The following is a 15,466-nucleotide window of genomic DNA, read 5'->3' as shown; positions in this document are numbered from 1 at the left end:
GAAATAAGACCCCATAAATGTTTTTTTCGTTTCAGGACCATCCTGAAGGCTCTGGATCCGGGGTTTGAGGCTTATCATAAAGAATATTATCCACTTTTGACAATTCAGCTCAAATCGGGGAGAAAAAATACAATTTGTGGCGATTCTGGCCTTTTTTAAAATTAATCGTGAAATAAGACCCCATAAAGGTTTTTTTCGTTTCAGGACCATCCTGATGGCTCTGGATCCGGGGTTTGAGGCTTATCATAAAGAATATTATCCACTTTTGACAATTCAGCTCAAATCGGGGAGAAAAAATACAATTTGTGGCGATTCTGGCCTTTTTTAAAATTAATCGTGAAATAAGGACCCATAAAGGTTTTTTTCGTTTCAGGACCATCCTGAAGGCTCTGGATCCGGGGTTTGAGGCTTATCATAAAGAATATTATCCACTTTTGACAATTCAGCTCAAATCGGGGAGAAAAAATACAATTTGTGGCGATTCTGGCCTTTTTTAAAATTAATCGTGAAATAAGGACCCATAAAGGTTTTTTTCGTTTCAGGACCATCCTGAAGGCTCTGGATCCGGGGTTTGAGGCTTATCATAAAGAATATTATCCACTTTTGACAATTCAGCTCAAATCGGGGAGAAAAAATACAATTTGTGGCGATTCTGGCCTTTTTTAAAATTAATCGTGAAATAAGGACCCATAAAGGTTTTTTTCGTTTCAGGACCATCCTGATGGCTCTGGATCCGGGGTTTGAGGCTTATCATAAAGAATATTATCCACTTTTGACAATTCAGCTCAAATCGGGGAGAAAAAATACAATTTGTGGCGATTCTGGCCTTTTTTAAAATTAATCGTGAAATAAGACCCCATAAATGTTTTTTTCGTTTCAGGACCATCCTGATGGCTCTGGATCCGGGGTTTGAGGCTTATCATAAAGAATATTATCCACTTTTGACAATTCAGCTCAAATCGGGGAGAAAAAATACAATTTGTGGCGATTCTGGCCTTTTTTAAAATTAATCGTGAAATAAGACCCCATAAAGGTTTTTTTCGTTTCAGGACCATCCTGAAGGCTCTGGATCCGGGGTTTGAGGCTTATCATAAAGAATATTATCCACTTTTGACAATTCAGCTCAAATCGGGGAGAAAAAATACAATTTGTGGCGATTCTGGCCTTTTTTAAAATTAATCGTGAAATAAGGACCCATAAAGGTTTTTTTCGTTTCAGGACCATCCTGATGGCTCTGGATCCGGGGTTTGAGGCTTATCATAAAGAATATTATCCACTTTTGACAATTCAGCTCAAATCGGGGAGAAAAAATACAATTTGTGGCGATTCTGGCCTTTTTTAAAATTAATCGTGAAATAAGACCCCATAAAGGTTTTTTTCGTTTCAGGACCATCCTGATGGCTCTGGATCCGGGGTTTGAGGCTTATCATAAAGAATATTATCCACTTTTGACAATTCAGCTCAAATCGGGGAGAAAAAATACAATTTGTGGCGATTCTGGCCTTTTTTAAAATTAATCGTGAAATAAGACCCCATAAAGGTTTTTTTCGTTTCAGGACCATCCTGAAGGCTCTGGATCCGGGGTTTGAGGCTTATCATAAAGAATATTATCCACTTTTGACAATTCAGCTCAAATCGGGGAGAAAAAATACAATTTGTGGCGATTCTGGCCTTTTTTAAAATTAATCGTGAAATAAGGACCCATAAAGGTTTTTTTTCGTTTCAGGACCATCCTGAAGGCTCTGGATCCGGGGTTTGAGGCTTATCATAAAGAATATTATCCACTTTTGACAATTCAGCTCAAATCGGGGAGAAAAAATACAATTTGTGGCGATTCTGGCCTTTTTTAAAATTAATCGTGAAATAAGACCCCATAAATGTTTTTTTCGTTTCAGGACCATCCTGATGGCTCTGGATCCGGGGTTTGAGGCTTATCATAAAGAATATTATCCACTTTTGACAATTCAGCTCAAATCGGGGAGAAAAAATACAATTTGTGGCGATTCTGGCCTTTTTTAAAATTAATCGTGAAATAAGGACCCCATAAAGGTTTTTTTCGTTTCAGGACCATCCTGAAGGCTCTGGATCCGGGGTTTGAGGCTTATCATAAAGAATATTATCCACTTTTGACAATTCAGCTCAAATCGGGGAGAAAAAATACAATTTGTGGCGATTCTGGCCTTTTTTAAAATTAATCGTGAAATAAGACCCCATAAAGGTTTTTTTCGTTTCAGGACCATCCTGATGGCTCTGGATCCGGGGTTTGAGGCTTATCATAAAGAATATTATCCACTTTTGACAATTCAGCTCAAATCGGGGAGAAAAAATACAATTTGTGGCGATTCTGGCCTTTTTTAAAATTAATCGTGAAATAAGACCCCATAAATGTTTTTTTCGTTTCAGGACCATCCTGAAGGCTCTGGATCCGGGGTTTGAGGCTTATCATAAAGAATATTATCCACTTTTGACAATTCAGCTCAAATCGGGGAGAAAAAATACAATTTGTGGCGATTCTGGCCTTTTTTAAAATTAATCGTGAAATAAGGACCCATAAAGGTTTTTTTCGTTTCAGGACCATCCTGATGGCTCTGGATCCGGGGTTTGAGGCTTATCATAAAGAATATTATCCACTTTTGACAATTCAGCTCAAATCGGGGAGAAAAAATACAATTTGTGGCGATTCTGGCCTTTTTTAAAATTAATCGTGAAATAAGACCCCATAAAGGTTTTTTTCGTTTCAGGACCATCCTGATGGCTCTGGATCCGGGGTTTGAGGCTTATCATAAAGAATATTATCCACTTTTGACAATTCAGCTCAAATCGGGGAGAAAAAATACAATTTGTGGCGATTCTGGCCTTTTTTTAAAATTAATCGTGAAATAAGGACCCATAAAGGTTTTTTTTCGTTTCAGGACCATCCTGAAGGCTCTGGATCCGGGGTTTGAGGCTTATCATAAAGAATATTATCCACTTTTGACAATTCAGCTCAAATCGGGGAGAAAAAATACAATTTGTGGCGATTCTGGCCTTTTTTAAAATTAATCGTGAAATAAGGACCCATAAAGGTTTTTTTCGTTTCAGGACCATCCTGAAGGCTCTGGATCCGGGGTTTGAGGCTTATCATAAAGAATATTATCCACTTTTGACAATTCAGCTCAAATCGGGGAGAAAAAATACAATTTGTGGCGATTCTGGCCTTTTTTAAAATTAATCGTGAAATAAAGGACCCCATAAAGGTTTTTTTCGTTTCAGGACCATCCTGAAGGCTCTGGATCCGGGGTTTGAGGCTTATCATAAAGAATATTATCCACTTTTGACAATTCAGCTCAAATCGGGGAGAAAAAATACAATTTGTGGCGATTCTGGCCTTTTTTAAAATTAATCGTGAAATAAGGACCCATAAAGGTTTTTTTCGTTTCAGGACCATCCTGAAGGCTCTGGATCCGGGGTTTGAGGCTTATCATAAAGAATATTATCCACTTTTGACAATTCAGCTCAAATCGGGGAGAAAAAATACAATTTGTGGCGATTCTGGCCTTTTTTTAAAATTAATCGTGAAATAAGGACCCATAAATGTTTTTTTCGTTTCAGGACCATCCTGAAGGCTCTGGATCCGGGGTTTGAGGCTTATCATAAAGAATATTATCCACTTTTGACAATTCAGCTCAAATCGGGGAGAAAAAATACAATTTGTGGCGATTCTGGCCTTTTTTAAAATTAATCGTGAAATAAGACCCCATAAAGGTTTTTTTCGTTTCAGGACCATCCTGATGGCTCTGGATCCGGGGTTTGAGGCTTATCATAAAGAATATTATCCACTTTTGACAATTCAGCTCAAATCGGGGAGAAAAAATACAATTTGTGGCGATTCTGGCCTTTTTTAAAATTAATCGTGAAATAAGGACCCATAAAGGTTTTTTTCGTTTCAGGACCATCCTGATGGCTCTGGATCCGGGGTTTGAGGCTTATCATAAAGAATATTATCCACTTTTGACAATTCAGCTCAAATCGGGGAGAAAAAATACAATTTGTGGCGATTCTGGCCTTTTTTAAAATTAATCGTGAAATAAGGACCCATAAAGGTTTTTTTCGTTTCAGGACCATCCTGAAGGCTCTGGATCCGGGGTTTGAGGCTTATCATAAAGAATATTATCCACTTTTGACAATTCAGCTCAAATCGGGGAGAAAAAATACAATTTGTGGCGATTCTGGCCTTTTTTAAAATTAATCGTGAAATAAGGCCCCATAAAGGTTTTTTTCGTTTCAGGACCATCCTGATGGCTCTGGATCCGGGGTTTGAGGCTTATCATAAAGAATATTATCCACTTTTGACAATTCAGCTCAAATCGGGGAGAAAAAATACAATTTGTGGCGATTCTGGCCTTTTTTAAAATTAATCGTGAAATAAGACCCCATAAAGGTTTTTTTCGTTTCAGGACCATCCTGATGGCTCTGGATCCGGGGTTTGAGGCTTATCATAAAGAATATTATCCACTTTTGACAATTCAGCTCAAATCGGGGAGAAAAAATACAATTTGTGGCGATTCTGGCCTTTTTTAAAATTAATCGTGAAATAAGGACCCATAAAGGTTTTTTTCGTTTCAGGACCATCCTGATGGCTCTGGATCCGGGGTTTGAGGCTTATCATAAAGAATATTATCCACTTTTGACAATTCAGCTCAAATCGGGGAGAAAAAATACAATTTGTGGCGATTCTGGCCTTTTTTAAAATTAATCGTGAAATAAGACCCCATAAAGGTTTTTTTCGTTTCAGGACCATCCTGATGGCTCTGGATCCGGGGTTTGAGGCTTATCATAAAGAATATTATCCACTTTTGACAATTCAGCTCAAATCGGGGAGAAAAAATACAATTTGTGGCGATTCTGGCCTTTTTTAAAATTAATCGTGAAATAAGGACCCATAAAGGTTTTTTTCGTTTCAGGACCATCCTGATGGCTCTGGATCCGGGGTTTGAGGCTTATCATAAAGAATATTATCCACTTTTGACAATTCAGCTCAAATCGGGGAGAAAAAATACAATTTGTGGCGATTCTGGCCTTTTTTAAAATTAATCGTGAAATAAGGACCCATAAATGTTTTTTTCGTTTCAGGACCATCCTGATGGCTCTGGATCCGGGGTTTGAGGCTTATCATAAAGAATATTATCCACTTTTGACAATTCAGCTCAAATCGGGGAGAAAAAATACAATTTGTGGCGATTCTGGCCTTTTTTAAAATTAATCGTGAAATAAGACCCCATAAATGTTTTTTTCGTTTCAGGACCATCCTGATGGCTCTGGATCCGGGGTTTGAGGCTTATCATAAAGAATATTATCCACTTTTGACAATTCAGCTCAAATCGGGGAGAAAAAATACAATTTGTGGCGATCCTGGCCTTTTTTAAAATTAATCGTGAAATAAGACCCCATAAAGGTTTTTTTCGTTTCAGGACCATCCTGATGGCTCTGGATCCGGGGTTTGAGGCTTATCATAAAGAATATTATCCACTTTTGACAATTCAGCTCAAATCGGGGAGAAAAAATACAATTTGTGGCGATTCTGGCCTTTTTTAAAATTAATCGTGAAATAAGACCCCATAAAGGTTTTTTTTCGTTTCAGGACCATCCTGATGGCTCTGGATCCGGGGTTTGAGGCTTATCATAAAGAATATTATCCACTTTTGACAATTCAGCTCAAATCGGGGAGAAAAAATACAATTTGTGGCGATTCTGGCCTTTTTTAAAATTAATCGTGACCTAGGACTCCATAAATGTTTTTTTCGTTTCAGGACCATCCTGATGGCTCTGGATCCGGGGTTTGAGGCTTATCATAAAGAATATTATCCACTTTTGACAATTCAGCTCAAATCGGGGAGAAAAAATACAATTTGTGGCGATCCTGGCCTTTTTTAAAATTAATCGTGACCTAGGACTCCATAAAGGTTTTTTTCGTTTCAGGACCATCCTGATGGCTCTGGATCCGGGGTTTGAGGCTTATCATAAAGAATATTATCCACTTTTGACAATTCAGCTCAAATCGGGGAGAAAAAATACAATTTGTGGCGATCCTGGCCTTTTTTAAAATTAATCGTGAAATAAGACCCCATAAAGGTTTTTTTCGTTTCAGGACCATCCTGATGGCTCTGGATCCGGGGTTTGAGGCTTATCATAAAGAATATTATCCACTTTTGACAATTCAGCTCAAATCGGGGAGAAAAATACAATTTGTGGCGATCCTGGCCTTTTTTAAAATTAATCGTGACCTAGGACTCCATAATAGTGTGATTTTCCTAGGATGTAAACAGAAACTCTTTGTAGAGCCCAGCTTGTGGATGGTTGAACCTCTATAGCGTCAATATGTCACATTTTTCGCACAGAAGTAAATTATAATATTGTGAAAAAATCAGGAACTAAAATGGTGCCCGATCTCTTCGTTCTTTTTTTCCATCGATTCCTTTTTTCTTCGAATACTAACAAACCCAGAACTCGTGTCCGAAAATCCCTACTAATAAAAATATGAATTCGTCGAAATTCATCAGAATCGTTGCTACTGAGCACATAGAAATTTTTGGACTATATCATAAGGCACCTCAACTACTTTTTTCAGTTATCCTGCCAGTATATGGTTATCCCAATCATTCTTTACACGTCAAAAAACGTCGCCGGGAGAAAGAAGGCGGCTCCAGCAATCCACTTCTTTCTTCCTAAAATTCAAGAAACATAATCAGAGCTCATCAAAGAGATAGGCACTCCTGCCCCTCACCTAACAATCGAGATTGTTGTGAACTTTTATGGATTTCTACGATTTTTCTTTATCTTCCGATTTTAAGTAAGAGTACGTAAGCTTTCAAATTTCTCACCACTCCTTGCCGTTGTAACGTTGCTCTACGACAAACATGTACTAGGCTAATCACAATTTTTTTCACTCTTCACTTCCACATTCTTACTTTCTGTTCACCAGGAAAGGTATCGATCAGTAATGTAGTCAGAATAGTCATTGATCTCTTTTATTAAACAACAGCTAACGTTTCGGCGTTATCGCCTTCATCAGAGCCTGGAAAATTCTTAGAAAAGAAATTGACTCTGTCTAACGTTTGGATGCCTTCTGTAGGGTGATGAGGCGCTTGAGAGGATAAATCGATAGTGACTTTGAATTTTCCAGGCTCTGACAAAGGCGATAACGCCGAAACGTTAGCTGTTGTTTAATAAAGGCGATCAATAACAATCTTGGCTACAGCTGAAGAAAATCATTTAAAAACTACGTTTCTACATGCTGAGATTCAAGGACAGTCGAACATGGGTAATAGTCATTGATCTACTACACCTATCCAGAGAATGGATCACTTCGGTCCAGACCTCAGCCGATTGTGTATTGAAAAAAAAGTGGACGTCCTCAATCTCAGTGGTTCAACAGATGTTATTTTCAAAATGTTCGAGAGAGATGGTAGTGAAAAAGGGTCAGGGTGGTAGGAATATGGGTAACGTTGAGTCTCCCTGCTCTAGTTCTTTTAGGTTTTTGCACGAGGCTGAGTGAAAAGATACGTATGATCATGCTTTGTGACCACAATGTAGGTGAAAAGTGTTGCCTCTTCAGGAAAAGACCTTGTACTATCATCATAGATGGCTTCAAGTGATCACAAAATAAGGTTTCACCAAAGCTCGTGGGCAAAACAAAGAATCATAAATTCAGAATGAAACATATCTAGTATTTATTGAAATGGAGAAAGAAACTTATCCAGGAACTCAGCAGCATATGTAATGATAGAAGCACGTGAAAACACGAGAATGAGAGTTGTGAGCGTAATATAATGAAATTATTATGAAATCTTCTAAAATATTAAAATTAAATTAAGAAAAAGGACGAAAATGTTGATAGAGGCAGTGTTTCTGATCAAAAAGTCCCTGATATGGAAGTGATCGAAAAAACGATACGGCAACACTTCAGGACGAAACATTTATTGGCGGATTAATAGATCAACAAAAAACGATAGTGTTGAAACCAAAAGCAACGTAGCGTTGTGTAATATAACGTAACAAGCGTACAGGAATAACTCACTTCTATAAAAGTTGGTGATGAGATTTAAAAGTGGTAATTGAACACAGCAAATGATGTCGGAGAGTCCATCCATAGTAGCGTAAGAGGTGTGTGTGTGTCGGCGATTATTGAAATAGATTTAGCTGATGCAAAGTTTTGAAAAATTTTAATTTAAAAAAAACAACAAAAACCGTTTAGAATCGAACCAGCCTCACGGACGTGTTGGGCGAGCATATTGATACCGTCAGTGTCAAGGTATATGAAACACATGATAGCGTAGTTTATTTTCAGCCATCTTTTAAGGAAAGCATATAAAATTTTATAAGCTGGTTCAACTCTAATTTCACAATGCAGTAGAAGTAATTAACTCCTTGATCATAAAGAAGATCGAAAGGTTTTAATTAGTGCATCAACAAATCACAAACTTTTCGCATTAATTTCCGGAATTTTTTTTTGTCAGACGCTTTTCAATGATTGGGTACCTTTTTCTTGCAAAACTCAAGAAAAAAAAAGCTAAGAAATTGTTATTTATGATTCTTCTCTAGCCAATATATTTTGTGACGACATTTCCTCCAAGTTTTGCTCACGTAAAAAAAATAAAAATAACAATTACTTTTGGGAATTTCGTTGTACAGTAAACATGTTATGATTTTGAAGAGCTTAACTTGAACACGAACGAAAAAAAGAATATGAAAATTTGTAAGAGATCCAGTCTTCGCATTAGTTTAGATTCTTACCTTTTTTTTCTTTTTCATAATACTTCCATTTTTTTCAGCGTTTTTTTCAATTTTTTTAAAAGAATTTCTTAGGTTATTTTTTTACGGATTATGTTTGCTACTTCGTTCTGTGAGTGGTTGGTATTTTTTTGTTACTAAGAGCTACAAAGTTTATATTGTTCCGTTTTCGTGTTGTTATGTTTATTTGTTTCAATGTATGTTCGGTTGACTTAGTTGCAACTCGACAGAAGTAGGATCCACGAAGACGTTTGCACTGAAGAGTCTGATCTCATTGTGAATCTATGCGCTCTTGGGTCCCATTTCCCAATCCGATCACGTCGCAGAATATCGCAGTACTTTTTGAAATAGACTTGGATTTTGGTCTGGGAAAATATACAGGAGATTGAATGCAGCGAGCGACCGACAAAAAGAAAGAGAGAGAGTTAGAGAGATAACGTCACTACGAATTCTCTTACATAAATGAAATTTCTTTTTTTTCTACTAAGAATAAGCCTAACAGTTTGTTCACTTGTAACTTCAAAATAATTAAGATTCGATGAGATCTGAAATTCCCAAAGGACAGAAATTTCCGTGACTTTTGGACATAATTTTGGACAACTGAAAAAGACAATATCTTTCTCACTAAGTACGGAAAATTACTATTTATCATTTGTCTCAGTTAGGCTGATTAGCGTAGTTGTTCCAACCTTCATGGCTCCGTGGCTTGACCTAGAAAAGAATATTTTAAAAAGAATATTGGGGGAGAGGGACTACAAGAGCTTATTTTAATTATGTTTTCAGTATATGCTGATTTTAGAATTTGAAATAATACAAAAACTCCATGCTAAGATGTTAAAATATATGTTAGAATAAAAACCCAGAAGAATAAAACAAAAATGAGACTTAAAAAAAGCGCATCAATCAGCGATTTTGACCCGAAACTGAACTATAAACAAATCCGTCACAAAAATGTTAAATCTTGTTAATGAACAGTCAGATATTTTAAAAAGAATATTTTTGGGAGGACTACAAGAGCTTATTTTAATTATGTTTTCAGTACATGCTTGCCCAAAGCGTTATTCATAATTTGTTTTTATGGCCAATGCCGTAAAATGAAAGTACTCGCTTCTACTCCCTCAAGCTTGAGTAATTAAACCTTCATAATGATAAGATACGAAATTGAAATAACAGCGAAATTAACATAATAACGAATAACATATGAAATTACCATTACTTGGAGGGAACTACTGAATAATACACTCCTAATCCTGTACTATAGCGATCGTGCATAAATATATCTTATATACAGATAAAATGAGAAAACGCATTAAGTAGAATATAGTGAGAAAGAGACAGTGATGATTAGCACAAAAATGATTAACTGTACTCCTTTTTGGAGTTGTGCTCAGCTTATATACCGTCTTCTGATAGCAAAGGAATTCACATATGTTCCGCCGAATTGTGCAAAAAACATACAGGAATCTCATACAGATGTCATGCAGAGCTGTGCAAAGTATACAGCCCTAAGATGAGATACATTCCACAGAAGCGCGTTGAAAGCTCAAGATACTGAACAGAGTACAGTATAATTCACACGTTAGAGAAGTTTGTCGCGGAAAGGGAAGTGGCCACAGAAATCCATTCTTTTTGTCACACTTCAACCTCACAAACATAAGTATAATTTCACATGGGTATATTCAGAAAAAAAAACATCGCAATATTGATAGGCATGCCACAGTGTGAGATACAAAATAAGAAACAAGACAAAGGAAAGAAATATAGCGCTTCTATCTAGAACAATATAGCCTGAAATTTCCTCTGTGAATTATATGTTCTTGACAACAAATTTGTGAATCCCATTTTCGGTAATCACGTGATTTTTGAGATTTCAAACCTAAGACCTTGCACATTTCCATTTCTTACTCTATTTTTTTGAGTAGCTCCAGAAAAACCGCATCCGAACAATTGGTTGCTGGGAAATAGAGTTTTAAGGCAGGAGTTAGAAGTTTACATGCTAATAATTTACGACAATACTCTAACATCCTACGGAAAAACACTGCGCATACATCTTAGAACCTTTTCAGGATCACAAGCCCTAGAGTGAGCAGCTTTTACAATGACTTAAAAGGAGTTTGTACTAAGTCAATGTTTTTACATATCTCTCAAGACAATTTTGGTACCAGTTTCTTGGACCTTAGCGATGAAAGGCTTGCTCGGATCTAGAATGCTTTTGATTCATCGACTGTGCCGTCGCAGCTAAGCCTGTCAATACATCCTCTCCACAATCTTATCATACATTTACTATATTACTTTATTGTATTTCTTTTACTACGTTTCAGTGTCCCTTTAGAGTGGTTTACCGGCTCTTAATGAGGTGGAGGTGACTCTGAGCGTCGAACTGCGGTGCACGGCAGAGGTACATCCTCTCAAGGAGAAGTTCGACACCTCCGACATTCTCAGTTCTCGGAATCGGAAGCCTAGTCAAGAGTTGACCACTGCAAAGACTCACAACCGTCATGGCGGAATGTCGCATTGTGGCTCCCTGATCCATATAGGTTGGGCGATGATCTGTGGTGAAATGTAAGGTCGCTATGGAGGGGTACGCACGACGTACTCTACGTACGTACTGATACGTAAGTACAGTCTAATTGCACGTTTGATTGTTAATAAGATTGTTGTCCCATTTCTTCTAGAAGTTTATAGAAGGCTGCGATTCTGATTTATTCATTTGAAGTGGCGTATCCGCGTAAAGAGAGAACTCTCTGGAACTAATTTTGGATTTGTCCACGTAAAAATCTTTAATATACATATATTCCTATTCAATGTTTTTCGTACAACCACTGTACAATTCTTGCGCCCATTTATAAATTTTTATTGCAATGCAATTCTGGTTTAGTTATTTGCGAATCTGTAAAGGCAATATCCACGAAAACTTTTACTTTGGAGATTTTGATCTCATTGTGAACCACAGTACTCTGGTGTTCTATTTCCAAACAAAGACAGTAAATCTATTTTAAATTCTAGCATATCTTAGTGCTATATCAGGATGATTTCGACTGTCGTGTGGAAAAGTGCGGAGAGGATTGGACCTAGTGAGAGGAGAGAGAGAAAGAAAGGAAAGAAAAGAGAAGAATTTTTTTGACAATTTTGAAAACTCTGAGACACAAATGCTGCCACTCTTTACTGAAGAAAAACACAAAGGTCCTAGCCTAATAGTGTGCTCACTTCGTTGTTTTCATCATACGCTGCTTTGAAGCGTCAAGTCTGTTAGCTCATCCACAATGATTTAAAGAAATCTGAGAGTTCTGAAGACTAAAATTTCTCTGACTACTATGTTCAGGATAATTAAGAAACACAGTAACATCCTCATCAGTAACATCATTAATCAGTTTGTCAGTATTGTCCATTGTTTTCCCCAATTTAGCTGATTAGCGTAGTTGTTCCAACCTTCAGCCCCATCCGCCTTGATCTGGAAATATCAATATTGTAACTATTTTTTTGAAAATACAAGATAAACACCCTATAGCATGCTAAGAAAACTCAGAAAGCTACAATAAGAATGAAGCTCAAAGGCAGCGTATTCATGAAACTGACGTAATGTGGGAACCGGATGGAAAACATAGAATTAGGGGGTAAATTATGAATTTAGGCGTAGATCTCCTTTCCCCCAACGGTCCTAAAACATATTGTGAGAGACAGCCTCAGTTCCTACGAGTAATTTGGGACGTGCTACCCTCGTACTCGTTCCGGTTCCCTCACCAGCCTATTTGTTGGTTTTTCTTCAATAGTTAGCTGGGGAAACCTCAATAAAACCTCCGTTCTCTCGTGGACGCGGAGCGCACACAAAGTTGGCACGTCCCAACCCAAATTCGTGATACGCTGCCTTTAAAGAAGCTTAATTAAGATGTGTATAAAATAGTATTTTATTCAAGGAAAGATTACATTGGCACTTCATTTGAAAGGTACAGTAGGCACAGAATGGAAAAAAGGACATTGTATGAAACATACTTGGACCATTGACTTTATGGTGGAAATTCTCTTTTGTTTCAACCTCCATAAATGGAATAATGTAGTTAACGGTAGCAAAAAAGTGAAGATTGGAGTCGTCTGAAAATTCGCAGTGGTGAACAATTTATTTTAGAAAAGCGAAGACGGAATTCTCCACTAATATCAAGATCGACTAGATTAGTTGAGCGGTTGACAAAAATGGCGGCCAAAAACCGCGAAAAACTTCGAAGATTCTACGCAGTCAAGTAAAGGTGAAGATATTTGAGCTAAACTGACTTAAATTGCTTTGAAACACTCATTACCGAGGGGGATGAGGCGAGAAACGAGATTACAACAAAAAAAATTTTCGCAGGATTTTTTAAAGAGCCTGTTTTGGAAGTCTAAAATCTTTTAATCCACTACAATAAAGTTTAGGATAAAGGTTCTGGCGTTAATCAATCCGCTTGAGATGCCACTCCGCCCACGTTCACTTCAATTCAGAATCGTTTGAGATTTGCGAACGTGTAACTAGGCAACACAGTGACTTTCGGGGCTAGCCGATGAGTCAAGTCGGTGTTTTTATCTTCTCAGACAAGTCTGGTGCCAATTTATTGACCCCGGAGGGATGAAAGACTTGGTGAACGCAGGGGCGGCTTCGAACCTCCGGTCGATCGTGCAGGAAGTGGAACCTCTAACCGCTATACTACACCCGCTCATTTTTTTAATCATTATCCTATATTTTATTATTTACAGGACTGTATGTTGGAGGGTTATTGCCAGAATCGGATCGTTTTCACATAATATTCACAACTACAATAACGAACTTACGAATCCAGCAAGTATTCTAGCTCTGTACACTGCAGAAGAATCTCTTGAAGGATTGAATGTTGTGCGCACATACATTACATACACAGAATAAATGAAAGCTGTGATGAACTGGAGTCCAGATATAGCAAACATTAGAAAACAAGAGTTAACGTTTTGAGAAGTTTCAAAACGTTTTGTGAGTCCTTGAACTCGCCTGTAATGTTAGCTTTCCATCACGGTAACTTTTTTTTTGGAATTTCTCCAGACAAAGATATTCTTATGAGAGCAACTAACCGAGACTTCCGTATAGTGTAGATGTATAAAAAAATCAAAATTGGCAGACTGATGCCACTAATGATACTGTATGCTAATAACGTTATATTAAGTCCTGTACTTCTTTTGAGAGGAACGAAGATGAAACTAATTTCTCGTGCCTTGAAATCCTCTCCCCAATAAATTGCACTCACTTGTGCTAAAGTGGCTGCAAGCTGAAAAATTAATCATTTATATGTTACCCTATGTTGGCTGATAAATTTACTCTGTTTGAATGTAAGAGGAAAAACCTACAGTCCCAAAAAGCAGGATGTTTCCGAATATTTTCGAGTATTTTACTTGATCGATTATGGAGAACGTTGTTAGAATTCTTTCGATAAGTACAGATACCTAAAAGAACTGGAGAGACCTTGGAGTTTGGGCGAAAATCGTTAGAGTTGCGGGTGTTCTTCGGATATTCTCAACCTTTAGAGGAGTTACCGCTGGTTAAAAGATAGTTTTTAACTTTTTTTACAGTCAATTCTCTTATTGGGTCGCTACATGTTAAAGGCATCACCCCACGAATCTGAGGTGGTGCAGATTTCAAGTGGAGTATTCGTATACGGGATGGGAGACTATGGAGAGAGGGTGATTCCGTCCATTTCTTCCTAGTTGCCGTAAAAGACGGCCCGGAAGATGCGGCGCCGCACAAGGCTGGCGCGCTCCAGTCGAACACCCTGTAGAAAATAGTGCGCCAGAACGCCCGAAGCCGTATCTTCCGGGCCGTTTTTTTACGGCAACTAGGAAGAAATGGACGAAATCACCTCCTCTCCATAGTCTCCCATCACGTATACGAATACTCCACTTGAAATCTGAACCACCTCAGATTCGTGGAGTGATGTCTTTAATCGAATATGTCCTGGCTTCTTTTCCATCTTGACTTTAAAGGCATCACCCCACGAATCTGAGGTGGTACAAAATTCGGGTGGAGTATTCGTATACGGGATCGTAGATTATGGAGAGAAGAGTGATTCTGTCCATTTCTTCCGGATTGCCGTAAAAAACGACCCGAACGATACGGGTTCGAGCGATCCGGCGCGCTATTTTCTACAAAGAGTTCGATTGGAACGCGCTTGCCTTGCGCGCGCGCCGCATTTTCCGGGCCGTTTTTTAGGGGAATTAGGAAGAAATGGACAGAATCACCCCGTCTCCATAATCTACTATCCCGTGCACAAATACTCCTCCTGAAATTCGCAACACTTCAGATTCGTGGGGTGATGCCTTTAAGCAAAAAGCCTTGGCTCAAATGTGAAATCTGCTTCGGTGTTCCCGCCTTTAGTGACTTTGTCAAAGACATCGAACTACTGTGCTTTTCCAAGTATAGGCCTAAACCTTCAAAATCCGCAACGATTACGAACAGCAGTGAAACGCGTTGGCGCTTCCAAAGTTGATTTATACCTCAGCAACTTTATTCTTTTATACTATATTTAAGTATTAGTATCTTCCTTCGTTCCCTTAGGTGTGCGAATGTGAATTTCCCCGGTTTTCTGGGAGCGCATTGTTCAATTGCTGGAAGAAGGACGTCAAACTATCCTCCACCGTGTTGCGGCTCAACTCCATACCAAATCGAATCCAGTGTCATATAAGACGTATGATTCGTTGAATGTAA

General features: G+C 38.0%; 1 protein-coding gene across 1 annotated transcript; it reads right to left on the bottom strand.

Annotated features, from left to right (window-relative positions):
* Nucleotides 1-12,136: 12,136 nt before the first annotated feature.
* Nucleotides 12,137-14,732, bottom strand: RB195_004015 (uncharacterized protein; the record flags this gene model as incomplete). Its single annotated transcript, XM_064201931.1, has 4 exons — nucleotides 12,137-12,220; nucleotides 14,013-14,033; nucleotides 14,113-14,208; nucleotides 14,622-14,732. 4 exons carry the CDS (start codon nucleotides 14,730-14,732, stop codon nucleotides 12,137-12,139), a joined length of 312 nt encoding a protein of 103 aa, XP_064057812.1.
* Between the last annotated feature and the right edge of the window lie 734 nt (nucleotides 14,733-15,466).

This window comes from Necator americanus, chromosome IV (genome assembly GCF_031761385.1).
Source record: "Necator americanus strain Aroian chromosome IV, whole genome shotgun sequence".
Lineage (NCBI taxonomy): Eukaryota > Metazoa > Nematoda > Chromadorea > Rhabditida > Ancylostomatidae > Necator > Necator americanus.
Note: the sequence above shows the minus strand (reverse complement) of the source record. Positions and strands in the feature narration are given on the sequence as shown.